Source organism: Acanthaster planci, linkage group LG09 (assembly GCF_054643075.1).
Source record: "Acanthaster planci isolate LZ-2023a linkage group LG09, COTS_SCS, whole genome shotgun sequence".
NCBI lineage: Eukaryota > Metazoa > Echinodermata > Asteroidea > Valvatida > Acanthasteridae > Acanthaster > Acanthaster planci.
In genome coordinates this window covers 14,651,617-14,674,889 of record NC_141785.1, presented here as the reverse complement: position 1 = coordinate 14,674,889, position 23,273 = coordinate 14,651,617, and the positions used below count along the sequence as shown (strand labels likewise).

The 23,273-nt window shown below is 42.7% G+C and overlaps 3 protein-coding genes across 3 annotated transcripts; 2 read left to right on the top strand and 1 right to left on the bottom strand.

Moving 5' to 3' along the window:
- The first annotated feature begins 749 nt into the window (after window positions 1–749).
- Window positions 750–7,472, top strand: LOC110982270 (retinol dehydrogenase 12-like). Its single transcript, XM_022240573.2, has 4 exons — window positions 750–1,203; window positions 5,067–5,309; window positions 5,391–5,814; window positions 6,609–7,472. The coding sequence occupies exons 1-4, from the start codon at window positions 981–983 to the stop codon at window positions 6,808–6,810; spliced, it is 1,092 nt and encodes a 363-aa protein (XP_022096265.2). The 5' UTR covers window positions 750–980; the 3' UTR covers window positions 6,811–7,472.
- Window positions 7,446–10,455, top strand: LOC110982271 (retinol dehydrogenase 13-like). Its single transcript, XM_022240574.2, has 4 exons — window positions 7,446–7,588; window positions 7,850–8,092; window positions 8,706–9,129; window positions 9,418–10,455. The coding sequence occupies exons 1-4, from the start codon at window positions 7,447–7,449 to the stop codon at window positions 9,617–9,619; spliced, it is 1,011 nt and encodes a 336-aa protein (XP_022096266.1). The 5' UTR covers window position 7,446; the 3' UTR covers window positions 9,620–10,455.
- A 4,123-nt stretch (window positions 10,456–14,578) lies between these two features.
- LOC110982275 (retinol dehydrogenase 13-like) lies at window positions 14,579–21,572 on the bottom strand. Its single transcript, XM_022240578.2, has 4 exons — window positions 21,383–21,572; window positions 17,139–17,381; window positions 16,552–16,981; window positions 14,579–16,051 (listed from the first exon to the last, which is right to left on the bottom strand). Exons 1-4 carry the CDS (start codon window positions 21,522–21,524, stop codon window positions 15,859–15,861), a joined length of 1,008 nt encoding a protein of 335 aa, XP_022096270.2. The 5' UTR covers window positions 21,525–21,572; the 3' UTR covers window positions 14,579–15,858.
- Window positions 21,573–23,273: the final 1,701 nt, after the last annotated feature.

Here is a 23,273-nt window from a genome sequence, read left to right as displayed (position 1 = left end):
AAACATTTACCGGTGAGTGAACCATAATACAACATAGTAAACACTGAATCAATCACCGTATAGTTTCTGCTTACTTGCTTTCATCTTGTTTTCATTGAGATGGGAAACGGACACGGCATCTTTTGTTAGATTAAAACAAGTAAATCCCAATTTTCTACTTGTAAAAAGTTAATAGTGACTTGTGATAAAATCGAGGACACAGAGGGTGGGCAGCATGTCTCGGGTGAAGAGTTTGGTTTCAATGATAGAGGGGTCTGTTTTTCCACAGTAATTAGCACTCGGTCAAAGGTAGACATAGCAAGGGCCCACAAGTCGCAGTGTTACGTAATAAGTTGACTGTTCTCAAACAGAAGGGGTATCTCGGATCATAAAGGCGGTTGGCCAAATGATACCCCTGTGTGCGTATAATATTTTAGATAAGCGACCGCTATGAAGCTGTGAGCGTTTTTGCCATTCTAAACCCTCGGCATATGAAGCAAACTATGGGACAGAGAGAACCCCCCCCCCGCCTTTGTGTTGGTCATTGATATACTGGTATCTCAGGAATTCTTTTCAGACATCTAGGGGTGTGTGTGTTAAGTAACAATACGTTGGAGTGTGTATTGGGATTGACCTTGGGGGGTACCCCTCTGTCCCATTTCGTGCCTGGTATAACCAACCTTCGGGGCTATTATTTGCAATAACCCGTATGAAGGCAAACCACGGTTCACAACCATGCACAAAGCATAACATATATGGTGCTCAACCAACCATGAAAACTTCACCTGTGAAATTAGGCTCCTGTAACATTCGGGCTTTATTTTCCTGGAAAAAAAACCTCCTTGTTCACAAGTTCGACCCAGGATTCGTACCCACGTCCCACTCATCACAAACCATTATGCTGTAAACGCTTGACTACCGCAGTTCACACAAATTAGTGGTGTTTTTACTGTTGAAAAACCGATGAACGGCTGCAAGGCGAGTCTAATATTGCATTGGACATGCGCATATATCAATACATACACGACCACCGTGGTGGTTTTGCTTCATTTGTGTGGTTGCATATTCGGTTTGCCTTCATGATGGCGTCTTTGTCCAGTTCACTGCGATACTTGGTGCCCGTTTTGATTGCTGCCTACGCTGTGTATTACTGGTACGTGTTCGCCCGTCTGAAGTACTTCACTGGCGATGTTGATTTGAAGGGGAAGACTGTCATCATAACAGGTATGTTGATCCTTGAACCCAGATGACTTCCAGATGAAACGAGATATGGGACGGAGAGTAACCTCCCACACGCACCCTTGTGTTGGTCATTGTTTGATCGGAATCTCAGTAATTCTTTACAGACATAGGGGATCTGTATCTGCAAAGCATCCTGGGGACCCATCACACCAACTGCATTAGGTTTACGCCTCATTTGGGGAGATTGACGCCAAATTGAAAACAACCTTTCGATGAAAATATTGCCCGACTGCCTCCTTGAATGCTGACACTGATGTTGCATTGACCACCGATTGTGGTATGTTGTTCCAAACCCTAAGTGTTCTGGGGAAGAAGGTATTGTCAAAAACCTTGCTATGAGAACGGATTTCCAATTGTTTTGTTTTGGGGTTTTTTTGGTGGGGGGGGTGTATGACCCCTGGACTCTAACAGTGAAAAGTAACATTTGGAGTGAGGATACTATCAGACTGAACATCGACCAACTTATTGATTATCTGGAATATCGTCTTTATGAATTTCGGTTGTAAAGACACTCTGAAATTGCTGATTTAATAAATTGCCTTTCGCTTTGCAGTCGCTTATGATGTGCTCGCCATCTTTCAGATCAGACACTCCAACATTTTCCTTCTGAACCTTCTTAATGAATGACCAGAAGGTTTGGGGATTTGCCTTAAAATTTTCGTGGAGATATGAATTTAGATACTGAGTTCTTGCTTTGCGGAGATGATTTTTCATAGCCTTGTGAGATTGTCGGAAGGCTTACCAATCTTCTTCCTTTTTTCCCTTTTTTGCTTTCCTGTAGAGACGTGTTTTTCTTCTGTATTCTCTTTTAAGATCATTGTTGAACCATGGTAGATTATATCTACTTGATGTGAACTTGTGGGGTACATGCTTTTCCAAAAGATCAAGCATTACCTGTTGGATGTGCTTCCGTTTAAAATCTGGTAATTTACCTTCTGTGTTTGCTTTTTACCTCATATAAACTTTCCTCCTGAGTTGCTTCTTCCTCTTTGGAGTTACATCGACGTCGACTGAAACCATGTCGTAGTCAGAAATTCCTTCTACAATCTCAATGTTCTTAATTACAACCTGGTTATTCAAAAGAAGATCAAAGATATTACGTGCATCTCCCTGTGACGGACTAAGCTCTTTGACACGTTGCTTGAAGCCATTCAGTAACCATCTTTATGAGCTTATCTCCAGCCATCTTGCTGTAGCCTTGTGATCCGGTAATAGTGTAATTATTCCTGTTTTTATTTGGCAGGTTAAAATCTAACAAATTAACAACAACATTAGAGTTTATTTTCCCTTTAAATACAGCCACAGATTTCGTCAGCTCGTCAATTTGTAGACCAAGTTTGTCGATAATATGTTCCAATCACGACTGCTTTGGATTTGCTATTTTTGGTTTCCGTCCATATAACTTCACAGTTACTATCCATGTTGGAACATTCATTAATTGAAACTGCCTGATCCCCCCCCATCCTGTGGTGTTTTGTATCTCTATCCTTCCTAAAGACTTTGTAGTTAGATTATATTTCGCCACTCCCAATAGTTGAATTAAGCCTGTACCACAAATAGTATCAGGTTGATTCACCTTTATGAGGACTTTTAGATCAGCAACTTCCTCCGCGATTTGCAATACAGCACAGTCAATGGATTTGCATTGCAGTTGGCCTCCCAAGTACCGTTGGCTGACAACCATCTACTGTTCAAAATCAATAGACGAAAGACCAAAATTAAGAACCGAAGCAAATAAAAGACTTACAAAATGACGAGAACGAATTAAAAACACGTCCTCCCCCGATGCGTGCTCAAACCACTATGTGTAGGTAACAATAGTCTGGAGTGTGTATAGGGATTGGACATATAACTTGGGGGTAACCCTCCGTCCCATATCTTGCAAGGTATATCCGAGGGGTGCAGTGAACTAACTTCATTGAAAACAGTGTAAGATCAGCAAAGTCCAGGTTTCTGTAGCATGGATGCCAACAGCACTGGGGATTCTCAAACAAACAAAAATTCAACTTTCGTCCCATCCTTAACTTTTCCTTTTCTTTTCAATTTTTAGCGGGTGTTCCAATTCTGTTTTAAAGTACATATATTCGCATAATTCTCCCTGGCTAGGTATAGTTTCTAGACCTGCAAGCGGCCATTTTTTCATATGCCATCCTTCAAGTGTCTTAAGGTACTGGCGACCATTCTTCGACCGCTAGTTTTATCAACCCTGCCCTCCGAGACAAAAGCCCTGAAACCAGGAAGTTGATTCTGCCCAATTGTTCACACACTCCCAAGATTTTTTTTTCGGCCAAACAATCCTTTTCAAAAGAAATTGTCAACTGTCAATGTTCATGCTAGTGAACTCAGCAGAACTTACCAGTGAGCCTTTTGCGAGTTAAACTTTGGGTAAAATCTGGTACACTGAGTTGTCTGATTGCACATAATTTGAATTCCCTTGACTATTGGCGTTGTTGCTATGCCTCGTGATTCTGAGCAAGCTTTTGCATAGCAACCACCACTTCTGGAATGGACTGGTTCCTTTGTGCCCTTCTTTTCCATTGAAAACAACATATTAAGGGAAGGCGTCTCTCGTGTAATTAAGGAAAACTTGCTCCGAATCACAAGGTTGGTATAGAGGGATCCCAATACGACACTTTTAGCGTCGGTTTGTGCACTTCCGCGTTTGAAAACGAGGCTGTATGTGTCAGCTTCAAATCTAAATACGATCAGACGATTGAAAGTAAGGAGTCAAGACACAAAATACATAAATTATGTTAAATTCAGACTTTTCAGGCTCCAAACACGTCAAATCAAACAAAAAATAACGGCAATTTACCGCGAACTAATCGCGTACCTGCGATGGTTGTGTATCTGCATTTGCAGTGGGCGTGGTTTAAACTGAAGTGGCATCACTTACGAACCGGATGCTGCATTTACTGTGCCGACTCCGCGGGCGCGCGAGAGGAAGTTCAACATGGAGTGCGTTCGATTATTTTCCCTGAACACACCAGTGTTACACTCAAGGGAAGCCTCAAAATGAGGCTTATCGAACGCTGCAGTGTGTTTTCCAAGGCATTCTGGGAAAAAGGTCAAGTCCCCGCCACGTTCCATCATGTACGTCCATGCTCTAACAGTCCATCCGTGACGTCATTACACTCGGGCAGCCTCCAGATACCCGCTCGCCAGCTGGGGTAGTAGTGGCTGACACCAGGGCAGGCACGAGGATCACGTGATGGCTAAACGAACGCTCTGGTGTAAGTTTGACTTACACGTGTAAGCTAATCGAACGCATCCAAAGACAGCCGCGGTTTCGATGCTGATATGCGCAGACAGCGCTAATATGAAATCCCTCTATATATACGAGGTACAGCAACAGTGTCTTCAGTGTGGAGAATCAAATTGCTATGTTCACGTAAATTAATCTAAAGAACTCAGTGTACCAGATTTTCTTCAAATTTAACTCGCAAATGGCTGCATGCAGAGTACTGCATGCACCGCGTGCGTGAAGCATTAGGGCCAGTCGTTTCAATCGTGGATAGAAAAGTGGTATGGTGCAGCACCGGAACAAAAAAGGTGCACCTTGCGTTAAATATTCTGTGTTAGACATTTGGGGTAAGAAGGGGGCGTACTGCATTAATTCCTTCTTAAGGAGAGCTGACCAGCGTTAAGATTCGTGTCAGGAACTTTCATTGAGCATCAGTACATATAAATTTGGCGACATTGTTTTCCAAAAAGCTGGGAGAGAGACAGAGACTAGACTAAGTCCCATTCCGTGCTTCATTTAACAAAGACCTATTATCGCCGACAATATGACAAAAGAGCAAAACTTCCTTGTTCTTGGTTAGACTTTTTCCTCTCCCTCAAAGGAGGCAACTCTGGCATTGGCAAAGTGACCGCCCAGGACTTGGCCCTGCGAGGCGCCCGGGTCATCCTAGCCTGTCGCAATCTCAAGAAGTCCCAAGACGCCGCCGAGGAGATCAAGGAGCGAACGGGCAACTCGGAGGTTGTGGTGCGCCGCTTGGATCTTGGCAACTTACAGTCAGTGCGAGAATTTTCAAGCGACATCGTGGCAACGGAAACAAGGCTGGACATACTCATAAACAACGCAGGTAATAAGCCATTTGAAAGAGTTTTTAATGCCAATAATTGGAATAGCATTGCCGACTCATGATTTCCAAATCTGCCTTCAGGAGTTGCCGACCAGCAAGTGCAAAATGTTTCCTCGACAAACGACAACTTCGACTTCGTCTTCGGCATCAACCACTTCGGCCACTTCCTCCTCACCAACCTCCTTCTGGACCTGCTGAGGAAGAGCGCCCCCAGCAGGGTGGTCACCGTCTCCTCAATAGTGCACATTTTTTCACCGGCCGAGCTGAACCTGACTCGTTCGGACCCCAACTCGGCCATCCTGTATCCACATCTGGAGTCCTACTTCATCAGTAAGCTGGCCAACGTGCTCTTTGCCCGGGAGCTGGCAAGGCGCGAGGCGTCTAGCGGAGTGGTGTCTGTCTCTCTCCATCCTGGTGTTGTCTACACGCCCATTTGGAAAACCCACATGACGGTCAAATCAAGACTGAGAGGTTTCGTGTACTACATGCTGTCGCCTTTAATGTGGTAAATGCTATACGTGTATCTTTTTCAGTTTTGGGTAACCAAACGCTGATGGTTGTCGGTCATTTAACCTGGTTTTCATATTGTCGTAACCAACGCCAATGGCACGGAGACGTCAAGACGCAGACAGTCACGAAAGAGACCCTGCGTGATGTCATTCCACCTAACAATTAAACAACATAACGTCCAAAACTCGATAAAAAATTGCATGAAATACTTCTTTTGGTGGCACTTCCCCCCCTTGAAGCCAAACCGATACTATAGTTTGATGTATTTTAATTTATTGACAATTATATGTGTGCTCGATGGTCAGCGTTCAATTTACACAGATGTGCGCGGAAACACGCGCGTTTGAAGTCTCTCAATATTCTGATGTATGTATGAAATTGGCAAAAGAAAATTTAATACACACAGATTCGAAAACCCATGGGCCTCCACATACATGGTACGCTTCCTGTAATGCCTTTGCTCTTCTTGTTACGTTACTTGAAAAACCTTTTTAAGGAGAAAATGGGCAAAATGGGTGTGGTATACTACTAAAAGGACGTCGTTGCAAGCCTATCATGCCCTGCCCCCGTGCGTGTTTATATGGGTCTTCTCTGACGACGCAAGGCAGGCAATCGTTTTAAGTTCTTACAGTTACGGTACTGACCGACTACCAACAGGAAAAAAATGTGATTTTCATTTAATAATGTATAGCATTTGAAAGTGTACCGGTACCGTTCAGTTAAACAATCACAAGCACGAAGGATGAAAAAGACATTTTTTAAAAATCGTGTTTTTTTTTTTCTTTTCAGGTTGCTCTTCATTGATGAGGAGGCGGGTGCCCAGACCACCCTCCACTGCGCCCTGGACGACTCAGTGCCAGACCTCTCTGGGAGCTACTTTGATAACTGTCAGGAGACGAAGCCATCGGCACTCGCTCAGGACGACGACCTGGCCCGGAGATTGTGGGAAGTCAGCTGCGAAGCAACTGGACTGAAATGCTCGAAAGATTAAATGCTCCTATATATGTGCACAGATGATGAGCCTATTCAAGTTTTGCAGTTCTGTCAGACGCGGCACAGGTGTAAAGCACGATGCTCGATAAACCTATGGTCGATAACCCTCTCGTCAGCCATGCATGAATGCATGCATGCTGGCATGCATGTATGCAGGCATGCATACATAAATACATGTACATACATACATACAGACATACATGCATGCATGCATGCATACATACAGATATACACTTATTTTTAGAAAGGTTTGCTGACCCGCTGAACATTCGTGAGACACTTTGTCTTGATACGTATACACGCACTCAATTTAAACTCATTAATTCCTATTTTGAAACTTGTACTTTGGCACTGAGCGGTGATTAAGACTCCGTGTTTGTCACAAGTTACCGCATCTTTGTTTAATGCTGTGTTTGCATGAAGAAGAGTTTATCTGACAAAAGGGCACCGTTTCTCTATATAGACCTCTACTTAGATTGTATCGTCTTGTTTGTCTTTTGGATATTGTACTAAAAGTCCAAAGGGGAACGATGGTCAAGGCAGAATTCAAACTGAAAAGGTCGATTTTAGATTGGACTAAAACTGCACTTTGACTTTGAATAGCGCTAAACACTACAGTTTTCGAGTTCATAAAATGGCTTTTCTGTACAGACTGTGGAAGTTGCTTGTGCCCACTTTGGTGGTTTTGTACGCTGTGTATTACTGGCATGTGATTGCAGGTCGGAGGTACTTTACTGGAGATGTTTCCCTCAAGGGAAAGATGGCCATTGTTACAGGTAAGCATATAGAACTGTCCCAAGAATGCAGACAAAGCAACGCGCGCCCTTTGCCGCTCTGCGGCTACATTTAGGGCATTGGATTGGTAAGCTTAGAGAGGTCTACCTGAATATTTTCATAAAACCCTCGTGGAAGTAACTTGAAACCAACTTGAAAATTTTGTTTAAATCTATCAGCGAGAAGAGGTCAGCAGTTTTGGGACCAAGGCCACACAGTACATATCTAATCAAGGTTTAAACCTTTTATTGTCTTTTTTAAAGGAGCCAACTCCGGCATCGGACGATTAACGGCCTTGGACTTTGCCCAACGAGGCGCCCGTGTCATCCTGGCCTGTCGCAATCTCCAGAAGGCCCAAGACGCCGCCGAGGAGATCAAGACGCGTACGGGCAACTCGGAGGTTGTGGTGCGCCACCTTGACCTAGCCAGTCTGCAGTCCGTCCGGGAATTTGCCGGCAAGATCATCGAAAGTGAAGAGAGACTAGATATTCTTGTTAACAATGCAGGTTGGTATTAAACAGATGTATACTTCAGGAGCGCTTTCCCACACCGTATGCTTGTCGCTAAATCAAATCGTATCTACCTTGAGCAGAAACACCCCCTCAATGGTTGGAAAGAGACATGTTTATCGGGAGTGTTCATTTTTTTTGGTAGCGACGCGCTCGGAACACGTGCATTTCAAAGTCGTTCTTAAGCCAGAGAAAGGCAGCTCTGACCAAAGGAGCTTACATTGCTAGGAAACGTGCGCCCCTCTCTTAATCCGGCTTGGGGCTCATTGAACTTGGTATGACGGGCCACAGTTGGTGTAAATGCAAAAATAAAAAGAAAAGAAAAATGCACAGCCAGTGCTAAATTAATAAGCCTGCAAGACGCAAAAGTAATGTTCACATTCACACAATATGAACAATAGTACAAACCACTGGCAGAAAACACAGAGGCCTTTGATCACATATGTTAAAATATGTGACCAAAGTTAGTAAATTTTGACTGCTGAAAGGGAAAATGCAATGTTTGTGTGTAATTTTGGAATATTTTTAGTATGCTTTCTCTGCCACAATCTGATATAAACCATTTTCGACAAGAAGTCCAGTGTCTGCTTACTTCGATGCCCCTATTCAGGTGTATACAGTATAAAGTCTCGCACAGCTGTCACTGTGGACAACTTCGATTTCGTCTTTGGCGTCAACCACTTCGGCCACTTCCTACTCACCAACCTCCTTCTGGACCTGCTGAGCAAGAGCGCCCCCAGTAGGGTGGTCACCCTCTCGTCCATAGCCAATTACTATGTCAAGGGCCAGATGAACCTGACCCGCGAAGACCCCAGCGTCGCCAGTATCTTGTACCCTCACCTGGAGGGCTACGACATCAGCAAAGTTGCTAATATTCTCTTCGGTCGCGAGTTGGCGAGACGAGAAGCATCCAGAGGAGTGGTGTCTGTCTCGCTACATCCGGGGGTCATCTATACTCCAATATGGAAAACTTTCATGGATGCTGACTCGCCCCTGACGGGAGTGTTGTACCATACACTTTCTCCAATAATGTGGTCAGTGGTGAACCGTTCAAACAATGTGTTTTTTCCACAAAGGAAGATAATTGTCAAAAAGCGTAAAGGGCATATTTGTTATAAACCTCCCTTGGGGGACTTACCTGAAGGAGGGATCTTTTCACCGTTCTACAATCCTGTATATAGTTGTTTAAGCGTGGGGAAAATTCACTTTTAAATTCTCGCCTTCTTCCCCCAAAACTTCTCATTTTGTATTTCACCCAGTTCGAAAAAGAAAAAAAATATTGAAGAACTTGTTCAAACAATAACAATTGTCTATACCAACAGGTTGCTCTTCATTGATGAGGAGGCGGGTACCCAGACCACCCTCCACTGCGCCCTGGACGACTCAGTGCCAGACCTCTCTGGGAGCTACTTTGAGAACTGTCAGGAGACGAAGCCATCGGCACTCGCTCAGGACGACGACCTGGCCCGGAGATTGTGGGAAGTCAGCTGCGAAGCAACTGGACTGAAATGCTCGAGAGATTAAATGCCTGCTACATACGTACGTACAGATGACGAACCCATCGACGGACTATAGTTATGCTAAAAAATGGCCTTGGTAAAGTCTTGTAAATTAAAAAAATGAAAAACAGCTGGACTTGAATGAGCAATATCTGCCTTTGAAATATCGACCTCTCTCTCCCCAGAAAATCTAAAATAGGGACCCACGTGACGATCACTGCAAATCAGGCTGCATCCGAATCTGTTGTCTAGAGCTAGGTCTAGGTCTTCACTCCATTGAAAATACGTGGAGACACGCAGACAATAGACCTAGCCCTAGCTCTGGAAGCCCGTTTCGGACCCGGCCTAAGTGTACTTGTACACAAATAAAAGTTACAAAATTATTTTTATGGTCACTTTTGGGTAAAAGCTTAAATGAAAATAGGACACCGGTTAAAGCAGTGTACAGCTGAGAAAAATGTCTAGGTAATTATCTGCACATACGAAATATTCTTTAATCCAATCTTTACTGACGAGAGCTGAATTGAGCCAGCCCAACTTAATCTAAAACCCATCAACTGTAGGGAGGTAAATATTTGCAATGATCTCAGGACCCGCATTGTATTCCCGATCGAAAAATATGGAATGTCTCTTTCTTGTTCAACCCCAAGACTTCGTTCCTGAAATCTCATTATTGTTTTATAAGCTCACCCAGAAGAGTGTATATTTTAATAGCTTCTTTTTAATAGAAAGGATGGGCAGAGCAGAGCACCCCAGACATCTTGGGGGTAACGACATGTACTTGATTTATACTGATTAAGAAACTTGTATTGAAAAATCGCTGTGAATAATAAACTTTGCTTTTGAGCGGGGACTCCCTTACACGAATACCCGACGCACAATTTTACTTTAGGCACATGTACCTTGTTACCCACCATGGGCCAATTTCACAGAGATGCTTAAGCACCAACTTTTCTTAAGCACAAAAACCTTGCTTAAAAAAAAAAGGTTACCAGATCAAATTCTTTATTTTGGTTGGTGACCTGATTTGCCAAGCAAGGTTTTTTTCATGCTTAAGCAAATTTTGTGCTTAAGCAGTTCTGTGAAATTGGCCCCTGATACCAAGCCCCATACACCTGGAACTCGTACAGCCCACAACAGCCAGAGTTATCGTCAGACCCGCCCACGATGCAACGACGTACGTCTTAAACTTGTCACTAGTAGGTGTAGGCCTAAATGACGAACAAAGGAATGGCCTGACATCAATCTCCGTGCCCGTCGTCTCCTATTGAAAACAGTGTATTGGTGCAAAGCGTCTTTTAAATAAAGCCTGTTTTCCATATCGACGTTAGAAACGTAGAGAGCAACGTAATCAGGGCGCAAACTGCAACGCAGGCAAATGGAAACATGTCAAACTGAAATGTCACCTCAAACGCAAACCAGCCCCAGACGGATCTGCGTTGGGTCGCTGAGTAGGCCCAAACGAACACGCACGCCGGCATGACGGGCGTACAACGATGTTTCAATCGCTTAGTACCACTCATTTTGTCCATTTTTCCTTATTACTAGCATATACATCCCCAATTGTCAACAAAATAGCTGACCGTTGACAAATGACATCAATTTGAGTATCAGTGTGGCTTCAAGAGACAACACTGCCACCTAAAAAGGCATTGCAAAAGTTTTCTGAGTTTCGGACGCCATTTAAAATACAAAATTGGTAGAATGGCGTCGCATAGCGTCTCTTCCGCGACTGTCTGCGTCTTGACACTTTGCATTCCGTCTGCGTTATAAAGGACCGTATGGAAACCAGGTTTAACTAAGCAAACGCGTGCCCCGGGAATCACACGGTATGGCAACAGTGCCGTTAGTATGGAGAATTCAAATTATGTTCACGTGAAATTAAAGAACTCGGTGTACTAGATTTTATTCAAATGTAACTCGTGAAAGGCCAATTCGTCCAACTCAAATCCAACAGTCCATAGGCCTGGAGGGGTTTCATCGCAGTCTCCGCCCCAGTAAGAACGTTGTCCCGAAACTGGACACCAAGTCAGGTCTCTGATCCCCGATATGCTAACAATGGCACGTAGGATGTGAATGCAGGCATGTGAAAACATAAACTTATCAATAATCACGGTTCTTTTTATTTCAAGAGAAAAATCGGAAACCAACGGTTTGTAATCCACCAAAAAGCGCGCCGAAAATGATATCTGGACATCGCTTAATGTCACTTGTGCACAGGTGCATTTGTGTGTAGCACACCAAAACACATGGTGTGTTCATTTTGTACCCAGTCCTTGAGGGTTTATGATTTTGTTTACGCTCCGAAATTTAAGCGTCTGTCTTACACATCACGGACTACAAGCTGCATTAAAGTTTACCTCACTTTTTCTGAGACTGCTTTACACTGCTGGTGCCCAGTCTTGATTTCTTGGGTTTGTTTGTTTTGTCTTTGTTTTGTTTTCAAAGTCTGCTGTGAATCCGGTCACGCATAACGTTTTACTAACCAGCCACCATTGAACCGATAACATAGGATTGCTAAGTTCTCCCCTTCCAAGCGGGTGAATGCGTGGCGTAGTTATTCAAAGACGCGTGACACCTAGCCTTTGGTCAGGGCGTTCGTCATTTGTCAGCACAAAGCAGCGCGCGCAAGCCGCTCGCTGACCCAGTACGTACCTGCGTACGTGTACGTACGAGCGTAAGAATTCAGTGACTCGGGAACGAAAGACGATCACAAAAGTACAGTAAGTTAACATGAAGTTTATTATTGAAACCGAGGTCTATCTGTCATTATAAAATTGACAGGAGAAAATGTTGAAATTAACGGTATATATCCCACTTTAAAATGTACTATTCGTGCATGACCACATGAGCATGTACACCGGCTCCATCGAGAATTTCCGTGTACATGTGTATGGTGTTCTATTCCCACCATTTTGGCGTCGCGTCATACCGTTGCTCCGACGCCACGACGCGACGTCACCCCTTCCGTCGCCCGTCGTGTCGTGCGTCGCGTCGTACGTCTCGTCGTGCATCGCGTCGCCTGAAGCACGACGCACGACGCGACGCGTCGTGTACTGCTGCCCTTTGCTTCATGGTGTTTATAGAGGGCGCCTTTACTGTTTTCTTTCATTTCCTTCCTCCGGCCCGTGCTTGCACAGTACATGCCATAGGTACTTGATTCTGTTGTTTTTTGTTTTTTTCGTGGATTCTTTCTAACTTTGTATTTTCATTAAAATAATACATATACAAATATTATTTTATGTATTATGAAATGTGATTCCAACGCAGTCATGGTGAGTACACTCTCGTGTCTCATTAATAGCCGTGTTTTTTAGCCGTTGTTTTATTTCATTTTCAAAGGGCATTTCTGTATACTTTTTCAATTTTTTTTTTCAAATGTGAATTTGGATATTTATGAATAAGAGTGAGATGCAACTTGAGGAAAAATCTCAATGCTCCAGCAATTTCAACACTAATTTGCTTCGGTTCGGATTTTTTTGCTGTTTGTCAAATATAGCATTCATGCGCGTAAAAAAGGTGGGAGGCTGCAGAAAATAAATTTTCAAGTGAACGGAAAAATTCAATTTTCTTGCCATGTTGCCAGATTCAAGTAGTCGAAGTAGATGCTGCTCAGTCGGATGGATCACAACAAACACCATTTCAGGTTTATTTGACCAGTACAACGAACAGACTTTTTAAGTGGTGAGATTTTCTGGAATTTTGACATGAAAGCTGTAGCCTTAAATCTAAGATAGAGTTAAAGATGATTAAAGGAACCATGTTAGGATTTATATGACAATGATTACATGACGCACTTAGTGATTTACAGGTTGCGATGACTTTTCACCTCCTTTGTAGCAGTGAGAAGGAGAAATTTCCGGAGTTGTAGACTTGTCAGTGACTTAAAAGGGGTAGCTACCCTTATCCACGCTTCGAGTATCCGTGCAGACTTCAGCCCTACCGGTGGGGTGCCAGACCTCGGTGGCTGTGGGTGCAAGTGTGGGGCAAGGCAGAATCGTGTTGGTGCAAATGATCCTTCATTATACTGGGTTATGAAGTGGAGTCGCAAAACGAAAAGGTTGATCGCCCTGTCGTAATATGCAGTCAAATTTGACAAGAATTCGGTAAAAGTTGACTAGCTCTTCAGGGTCAGCTGGGTACAACTGGAAATTAGTCAACCTGACAAGATTTTTTTCCGTCAGTTGATTGATATTTCAAAAGGCATCGAACCCTTGGATTGCCGCTAACAAGTCAAGCGCTCTTCTAACTGAGCTTCCATGCAACTGGCCGAGAGAGCAAGATTGTTTTATGTACGTCCGTGCACCCAATTTATAATTGTCCCAACCTTCCTACAAAAACGCATGCGCAACGGTTCAGATACGCCCATTTTATTATAATTACCCTTAATCCTAATTACGCCATCGCCAACATTCTGGACCACATCAGCTGAAGGCGCCTGGGTCTCCCAGCATGGTCCACCCCACCCTACATCCGCCAACTATGGCCCAGTTTCACCTTCCAAATTGTCATTGGCTATACCTTTTAAGGATTTGATCAACGTGGGTGGAGTCTATGGGGTCAAATGTTCATGGGTGAAAATGTTCTTTCGGGCATAGCTGCCAGGAAGTGTTTTATCCTTGAAGTGTACATTTTAATTAGCAGTCTTAAAAACTCTTTCATGTACAGACTTAATTATTATGTCAGCCAAATATTATTGTTTGTTTCAAAACACGGCGTCTGGAAAATAACAGAAAACCCTCTTATGGCAATGAAAGCGAGGTGACGGATAAGCTCGGTACAATAAGCTTGGTGTATTTAAAAATGGCAAGGCCATTCGAGAAAAAAAGGACGCGATCGTGAGCATGTATGTAGAGCGCGTTTGAGCCTGCATTAGGCGGCACTAATTAGGCCGTCCGTGTGCGCGTAATGTTTCCCAATGACCTCTGACGCGCTTCACCGTAAAGGATATCACGGAAACACACACACACGCCAAACCAAGATCTATAAAGGAAGAACTGCAATTATTATTAAACCTTTTAATTAAGTTTTAATTGTAATTTGGAATAGAGACCGGTCCGTAAAAAGAATTTGGGACACAGATCTTACAACGACCAAAACCATTTTCGCACTTCTTATAGAATGTGCACAAGTATTAAGAATACCTTGATAATTTTGTTCTGGCAAGTACCTTATTTTAAATAACTTATTTTAAACCAAACATTTAAAGGTGGTGAAATAATTTGTAGAAAAGTATTTAGAAGGTTAAAGTTTGAAATAAAAGCCTTGCGGTGACACAAGATTGCTTCCTACAGAAGTCATAATAGATAAAGATAAAACCGCTAATACACCCTCAAAAAGTTGACTGAGCGCTGTACAGTAAATGGTACAAAGGCTACGTACGTGTACATAGTTATAAAAGAAAAAAAACATTCTAAATAGATATTCTTTAAAAAACCTCTTTTATATTCAAATTGTTCATCTATATAAGGGGTTTTAATATAATATAATATTTAATATAATAATATAATATAATATTTAATATACTGAACATACTCTTGTTGGAAAATTCATATCACAAATATCTTAGATGCATTCAAATGGCTGTAAATGATCAGCGAATAATTAAGAACATGATTTGATGGAAACATTACAGAATATTTCCATCAAACAATTTTGTTCAGTGTTTCATATTCCATGCAAACGACAGAACTTGCTAATCCTGGTCGGCATGCGAGCCGCAAATAAAAAATGAATACATTCCATCTTAAGCAGAAGGCGATTTTGTTAACAGGTCCTCCCTAGAACCCCTGGCATGAGGTCAAGGGGCAAACGATGCAATGCAGTTTGCTCCAATGGGTCACATATTGTACATGCACTGTACTAGGGTAGGTCTGAGGATACCCTGGGCCAACTTGGGAATACCCTGGGAATGGGGAGGGGGAAACCGTGAGCTCCTGTCCTCCAAAGGAGGAAATTTTTATCCATTTTTGTTTTTTCAATATAAAGAGTATGATGATTTCTGGGCTATTCCATTTCCTTGCCTCCCTTAAACTTAGCCCCACCCCTTCAAAAAGCCACAAAGGCTAATGCAAGCCCCCCTTACTGAAAAAATTAAAACAAACAAATTGGGTGAAATTCCCCCTCCCTTTAAAGATACACCAATTCAACTTATTCTTAAAGATTTCTCCTCCTACAAAATTTGATACCACTGAAAAGTGTATTGCAGGGTCCACAAATGAAGTCAATGAATGGATCAATAAAGAAGTTGGCTGGTTAGTTTTCCTAGCAGTTCAGTCCAGTTGCTTCGCAGCTGACTTCCCACAGTCTCTGGGCAAGCTCATCATCCTGAGCGAGTGCTGACGGTGCCGTCTCTTGACAGTTGTCAAAGTAGCTCCCAGAGAGGTCTGGTATCGAGTCATCCAGGGCGCAGTGGAGGGTGGTCTGGGCTCCCGCCTCTTCATCAATGAAAAATAGCCTGTTGGACAAAGAATACAGAGGCAGTATTTAGGCAATAGAAATGCTTCCTACTGTCGACTATGGACGGTACATACAAAGTTCTTTGCTCGTTTTCATACAAGATCTAACGTTCTCAAGCACAAATGTGTCGACGACGGAAAACACAGCTTGGTACACAAGCCGAAACAAATTATTCAAAAGGGACAAAAAGACTTGAAGATCACCCATTGCTTGGGAAAAAGCCTTCAAATTGAATGCTTCAACTTTTTCTGGTTTACCTACCAGCTCATTGCTGATGACCGCTTCCCCCAAAATTTGCCCCTCTCCCCCTCAGAAAAAACATCCTCTAAAGCCTATAATCCCAACAGCAGCCACAATTCCAAAATACTTATTTTCTGTTTTGGAATTGTAACTCTGTGACAAACACTTAAGAAACTACATAAACGAGGAGAGTTGGCTCCAACGGAACTTTTCAACACCAAAGGGGCCTGTGAACTTCACTAAAATTAATGCTCTCACCAAAAGAAGGGACGGCAGAAGAAGTGATTGATGGTTGTGATCCAGTCCACGGGCATGTCACTCCAGATAGGGGTGTAAATGACGCCGGGGTGCAGGGATACTGAAGTGATGCCGGTGGATTCCAGTCGCCGAGCCAGCTCTCGGGCGAAGAGCACGTTGGCCAACTTGCTCTGAAAGTAACTTCTCAGATGTGGGTACAGGACTGGGCTTCCATGGCTGCCACTGCTGCTATGATCCCCACGGGTCAAGTCCAGTGGGGAGAACACCCATTCGTGTCCAATGGAAGAGATGGTGATTACTCTGCTAGGGGCGCTCTTCCTGAGCAGGTCCAGGAGGAGGTTGGTGAGGAGAAAGTGGCCGAAGTGGTTGATGCCAAAGATAAGGTGAAAGTTGTCCTTGGTGACAGCACCCTCTCTGGCAAACCCAATCCCTGGTAAGAAAAAAAGAGTTGGTCAAACTTGATCTGGTAAAATTGGGAAATACAGTTGTAAGTGGGAAGTTGGGTGGGGTGGATTTAACAGGGGTTTCACCTAATGTAGTTAGTTATCCAGCTGATGCAACGATTGAGAAACCTCATCAACTCTCACCTGCATTGTTGATGAGTATGTCCAGTCTCTCTTCACTCTCAAGAATCCCACTGGCAAACTCCCGGACGGACTGCAGGCTGGCCAGATCCAAGTGGCGCACCTCAACCTCGGAGTTGCCCGTTCGCGCCTTGATCTCCTCGGCGGCATCTTGGGCCTTCTGGAGGCTGCGACAGGCCAAGATGACTCGGGCCCCACGCTGGGCCAAGTCCAGGGCTGTGACTCTGCCAATGCCAGAGTTGCCTCCTGAATGTTCCATTCCGATTTTGTTTGTATTAATTTTACAATCAGTGACTGTAAAGAACAACCTTTAGGCTATAAAAAGCCCCGGTTTCTGGTCAGCAGGCACTTTGCCATAGACCTGTGCGTCAGCAAGCAAAAAAGTTTTTAATTTGGAATAATATGATGTCTAAAAGCTGCCAAACTTAGTTGATAGACTGGAATCCTGCTACTGCGTAGTGTTCATGTGTTTTAGAAGGGGTACGGTTGAGTAAAATGTACAGTAAAGTAGTCCCTCAAGATCCCCATATACAGGTAATTTTGTAGCAGTCCGGTCCTTCTGCAGTTGTCAGGTGGGTGGAGATTCGTCCGCCAATTAAGGAGGATAGGAGGGGCAAAACCAGGCAAAAATGGACTGGAGGCGACTGTGGCTTGATTCCCTTCGATTTATTCCCAGGTGTCAATCAGCAATGAAATTGTAACCAGAAAGACAGAGGACCTACTATTAATGAGTGATGGCTTACGTGTACATCTTAATAAACGTTACATTCGCTATGCCCATGATAAATTCACACAACGAAAAGTCTCCGTACAATCATAAATTCTCTTACCCTGATGTCTAAAAGATTGCCCAAATTGGTATGAACTCTAAAGCCAACGGAAATTTAGGGCTTAGGTTATCCCACACGGAGCCATGTTGCTGTGACTGCCAGCCCACCAAGGTGCAGGTCTCAAACGTGGGAACTGTTACTGAGAAAACCCAGAAACTTCTCAGGTCCTGCCAAAATGTAATACAATGTAAGCAACTTCCGGCCGAAGGGCGTGGCTCAGAGATACATGTAATTTAGTCTGCACACGGCAAGGGACGCTCGTACTCACACATTGATCTTGTGCCAGAGACCAGCAGGTCAGAGTTCATATTCCCATCAAAAATTATTATCTCACCGGGGAAACCCCAGATCCCTACATTTATTCGGGGACTCTTTTTCAGATGACGTCATTTCTGCATTATACATGTACACTTACTGTACATCTGGGAACCAGACAAACGAGGTGGTCTTATGTCCTGTGTTACATCTACAAGCTGGAAATGCTTTTAAACAGTAAATAGCGAGGGGGTCAGTCTACATGTGCATGTATCAGGACATGTGCATGTATCATTTCTAGGAAAAAAAAGCGGGGACAAAAAACAAAAAATTGCATCGCTGCACAACTTTTGGAGCCGACCCATGACTTGAAACCAGAGACTCTATTTTTTGGGCCTTGGGCTACATCCGAATCTGTTGTCTAGAGCTAGGTCTAGGTCTTCGCTCCATTGGAAATGCTTGGAGACACGTAGACAATAGACCTAGCTGTAGTTCTGGAAGCCTGTTTTGGACAGTCTTACTTTTCAATCATGACCTTTAACATCAGGCATGATGACAAACACAAACTGAAAGTATTATTCAGAGGAGGCTGTCCAAGCAAAGTGCTACAACATGTGCTTGGTAGTACCTAAAACCAGCTGCTGAATAACTTCAATTTACATTTCACAACTAACAATTTAATTTACCAGATGTTGGTCAACACCCAATGCAGTGACAGTTTAGAAGGCCGTAGGAAGGGAATTGTTTTCCTATTGTATGAAGCTTCCAAACCATCCTTTTTGATAGAACATGTTCGGTGCTGTGAATTTCTTGAGACCTCATCAAATAAAAATGTTAAAATCTTCATCCGTGAGGTCAGTTTTATTGTTTCACTATGACTGGCCCTAACTGGATGACCCGATCACAGAAGAGTACCCTTGGCATGGCTGTTTTGATTTGAGGTCAGAATCGTAGCTGCATTTTTAGGCTGTATCTATCCAAACTTAATTGGGTAGAAAAAAGACAACGATATTGTCGTGTGGATGAATTTGGCCACACGGGGATGTTTTGTTGTTGCTTGTTCTTCTTCTTGTTGAAAAATGATATCGCCATGGTGCCACAAATCAATTTTTATGATCGTTTCTGGGTGGAACAGCAAAACTGTGAACACAGCCCATACGATACAGCATATACATGTATTTGATGACAGTGTCTAATGATACATGCATTTGATATTAATAGTTGGTTTTTCATTTAGAGCTGCAAAAAATTATAAGGGGGCCTCTGGAGACCAAAATTTATTGATTGTTTTAGATTTAACTGATTATTCAAACATCCAAAATGCAAGCACCTATAGGAATGTTTCAAACCACCATTGGATTTCATTTTTTTTTATTCTGTTTTCAATAATGCTGATATTGTGATTGCTTCTTGAAAAGCCAGCTTTGGACCCTATTATGCAAAATTGAAATACATGTACATACATGTTGGAAAATGTGCAACACCGTCTTAGGGTAAACTAACCATCTAAACATTCCTAGTCTAAAGGCTACGTGTCTATATAACTCAATAAGGCAAAAAAAAAAAAAAAAAAAAGACTCCGGTTTCAGGTCATGGGCTTGGTCCAAAAGTGGTGCGGTGATATGTTTGTTTTTTCCCCCTCTATTTTTCCTTAGAAGTGATGTACATGCACATATACTTTAGAGCGCATGGCCTTGTTACTATGAGAAGTGTGAATTAACAACTTTGAATAAGTAAAAAGAATATAAAATATGACAAGAGGCGATGGTTTCAGTCATCTCACTCAACCATGAGGCTTCTATTCTTAGCAAGATTGAGTTTGTTAAAATATGGTAGCACAACAACAATGGAAAAATGAAGTGCGAAAAATAAATGTTCAGCTCCGGTTTCCGGTTTTGAATGAAATTCTCCTGAGGTAGCAGTATTTGACATTCTTTGCACATTGCTTTCTGCTTTAGCTTAGAGGAAACAAGTTGCACGTTAAATATGAAAAAAAAATGAAAACAATTCAGCTCCAGTCAAAATGAAATTAAAATTCTCATGAGGTAAATGATATACTGTGCACATTGTTTTCTGTTTTAGCTTATAAGAAACAAGTACCATATGAAATATTGGGGAAAATTTCAGCTCAGAAAATAAAATCTCCTCTTACTCTAATCTACAAGTACCGGTACATGTACCTTTGTTCTTAGCAAGTGACGATGCATGAGTCGTTACATGTATGGCTTTCATCACGCGATGTCCATCGCCACTGCATGCACTGCATGCGTATATCCCGATACTACCTCACCGACACTGAAATAGGCTGGCCCCTCATGGTTTGTTGCTTAAAAGCGTTTTCAATTTGCATAGGTACATGTAAGCGGGACATAAGACCACTTCCATTGTCTGGTTCACAGACGTGGGCCTGGCTCTGAATCAACTGTCTATGGCCGGAAATTTCACCGAGTATTTGGCAGCATCCACAGCCAGTTCCCATACATGTAGAATCATGCATAATATCAAGCTGCAGCCAACTGATTCGGACACGGCCTTCGTGTAAAGATACACGAATGATGTCATCTGATTCTTTCACCGTACATATTACTCAACCCCATCCATCAAAAACCATTTAAAATTACGCAGAAGCAGAATTCCTGCCGATCAAGTAAGTTTGGCAGCTTTTGGAAATCATATTAGGACTATGCAAAATAAAAGGCTTCTTTATTTTGCCAACTTGCAGGTCTAAGGCGACACACGCAGTGACCAGAAACCAGAGACATTTTTTGCCTAAACTATGCCAGTCTTGAGCAGTAAAACACATTGTTAGCTCACAATCACATCAATTTTCATGGAATTGTACACAAAAGTGTTAAACTATCCACTGTTCCATACTAGAAAGTAGAAGGCGCGCGGCGGTTGTCAGGTTATGCTGGGGGATATCTTATAGGCAAGATTTGTTTCCTTATTAAGAAAATAGCAAAGCGATTTTTTTCTGTGAACAAGATTGAATATGTACATGTAACTCACTAACACTGTTTCCTTGCTATTTGGCCTGTGTGGCATAAGTCATGTGCATAAGCATGCTAAGTCACCTGCCAGATGACGGTCTGCAGACATGGCAGACTCGGAGCAGACGACATTTTTACAAAATCAAACAAAGCTCGAAAACAATACACTTGCCTGTGATTATGACCGTTTTTCCATTCAGTATAGCGTCGCCTTTGTAATGCTGACGACTAGTGATGAATTGCCAGTAATAGACACTGTAAAGTGCAGCTAAAAGAGGCAAAATCCTCGTCCAAAGAACTGACAATTCTACCATGGTCAAACATGACTCGAAGTCGAACTTACTTCGTCACGTGCAAGTGTTTGTGGCCACATGTCACTCATTAACGAGCGCCCCCAAGGGTTCCTAAAAAGAACAAACAGTACGGAGCGCCTAAAAGCCACAACGAAAAATTTAATTCAATGTTGTACAGGAGCGGCGCATGTATTGGGAAAAAGAATCGCCCAAGACCAAACCACACAAGACATAACAGATGTAGCAGCCAAATAAGGATTTATACTGAACTAAATTCCGGACTGGATATTGGAACGTGTCTGTTTTTACGGGGCTACCCTGGGGCACCCTGTTTTCCTTTTAGAAATCATTCTCCTTTGGAAACCTCGAGAAAAGTAACTTTTATTCCGGATAGGAACTTCATCGTTTCATGAATTTACTTTTGTTTAATTAAAAGACCCCAGTTCGTGATCCCCCCCTTCCAAAGAATTAACCGGCATTTTTTAATCTTGTACGTTCATTATGGGAGGCTTGTTTGGGAGAATGATCCGTGCTTAATTAATGTACTTAAATCTGGATGTTTATACTTTTTAGCTGTTTTCACGTGCATCTCAAAAAGGGGTGCACAAGGGCATGACCCTCTTTTGGGGAGAAGCCAACCAGTAGCAGACTAACAAGTCACAAAAGATTCTAAGCCATTTTCATGGAAATCAACAATTCTAACGCTTTTATTTGTTCTATTGTTTAATTGTTCCCTCTTTTCTTTTCATTGCCTGTTTTTCGTATTTTTTCAACCCCCCCCCTGCTCCCCGCTTCTTCCATGGCTGCATTGGCTCCCTACGAGCACGCCAGTTTTATTGCAACGGCGATTTGGGTTGCACTAATTATTCTCTTGATCCTCGGTTTAGTTTTAATTTTCTTGGTCACACGAATTCATATATAATTTTGTAGCGTAGCGTCTCGGCAGATCCATAATGATCATGTTAAGAACTAAGATTCAGATAGCCGTAACGGAGCAGTTGATACATTTAGAACGTTTCAATTAATGTGAACAGGGACTTAAGGGAAGTACTTTGGCAGCTCCTACCCACAAAAAAAATGGTATGTTAATTAAGGTTCAGAATATATAAATGATTAAAAAATTTGATAACATTTTGTGACTTTAATTGTTTTTATGAAAGATAGCACGACGAAGGGTCAAAGCACTGAATTTTCAGTAGGGTCATAGGGCAAAGCGATGTGTAATATTCATAACTGTAGTGCGATTTTTTTTTTCCAGAATCTTCTAGATCGAGCTTCATTCCAGCCTTTCATTCAGGCTTCAGTTTCATAAATTGGTTCCACTAAGTTAATGACTCTCCATCTGCTCCGTTACACAGCAACATAATGTCAAGCCAAAAGTTTCCCAAGTCCTTACTTATTTTTGGTTCAACAGTAAACATTTGAAACTACCTGTGGCCACCGTTAGACACTGACACGATCATTATAATGGGCGGTGCTTCAGAAGAAAAAACAGATAGTGAGCTTACGTACGTCGCAAGTGATAAAACCTATAAAAAGGTATATAAAGCTATATTAAGGTAGAAGACAGACACGAGAATTTGCTGGAATGAAGCCACTCTTTTCACACGGCAAGGCTCCGTCACAGTGACTCCAACCCATCAAGTTCATGTCCAGTGAGCACAGTGTAGCTTGGACGTCCGTGAGAAATGTTGAATATAGTCATAGTTCTGGCAATATGCACAGCCCCATTGGCTGCGCTGTACTGGCGGCACTACAGGACCCACATTG

What these genes read in the sequence shown, in the direction of transcription:
- LOC110982270 (XM_022240573.2), top strand. Translation starts at nt 981, where the DNA reads ATGCGCATATATCAATACATACACGACCACCGTGGTGGTTTTGCTTCA. An exon ending in CATACTCATAAACAACGCAG is followed by an intron (nt 5,310 to 5,390) that starts GTAATAAGCCAT and finishes ATCTGCCTTCAG; the next exon opens with GAGTTGCCGACCAGCAAGTG. An exon ending in ATGCTGTCGCCTTTAATGTG is followed by an intron (nt 5,815 to 6,608) that starts GTAAATGCTATA and finishes TTTTCTTTTCAG; the next exon opens with GTTGCTCTTCATTGATGAGG.
- LOC110982271 (XM_022240574.2), top strand. Translation starts at nt 7,447, where the DNA reads ATGGCTTTTCTGTACAGACTGTGGAAGTTGCTTGTGCCCACTTTGGTG. An exon ending in TATTCTTGTTAACAATGCAG is followed by an intron (nt 8,093 to 8,705) that starts GTTGGTATTAAA and finishes GCCCCTATTCAG; the next exon opens with GTGTATACAGTATAAAGTCT. An exon ending in ACACTTTCTCCAATAATGTG is followed by an intron (nt 9,130 to 9,417) that starts GTCAGTGGTGAA and finishes CTATACCAACAG; the next exon opens with GTTGCTCTTCATTGATGAGG.
- LOC110982275 (XM_022240578.2), bottom strand. Translation starts at nt 21,524, where the DNA reads ATGGTAGAATTGTCAGTTCTTTGGACGAGGATTTTGCCTCTTTTAGCT. An exon ending in AAAAACGGTCATAATCACAG is followed by an intron (nt 17,382 to 21,382) that starts GCAAGTGTATTG and finishes TGGAACATTCAG; the next exon opens with GAGGCAACTCTGGCATTGGC. An exon ending in TTCTGCCGTCCCTTCTTTTG is followed by an intron (nt 16,052 to 16,551) that starts GTGAGAGCATTA and finishes TTTGTCCAACAG; the next exon opens with GCTATTTTTCATTGATGAAG.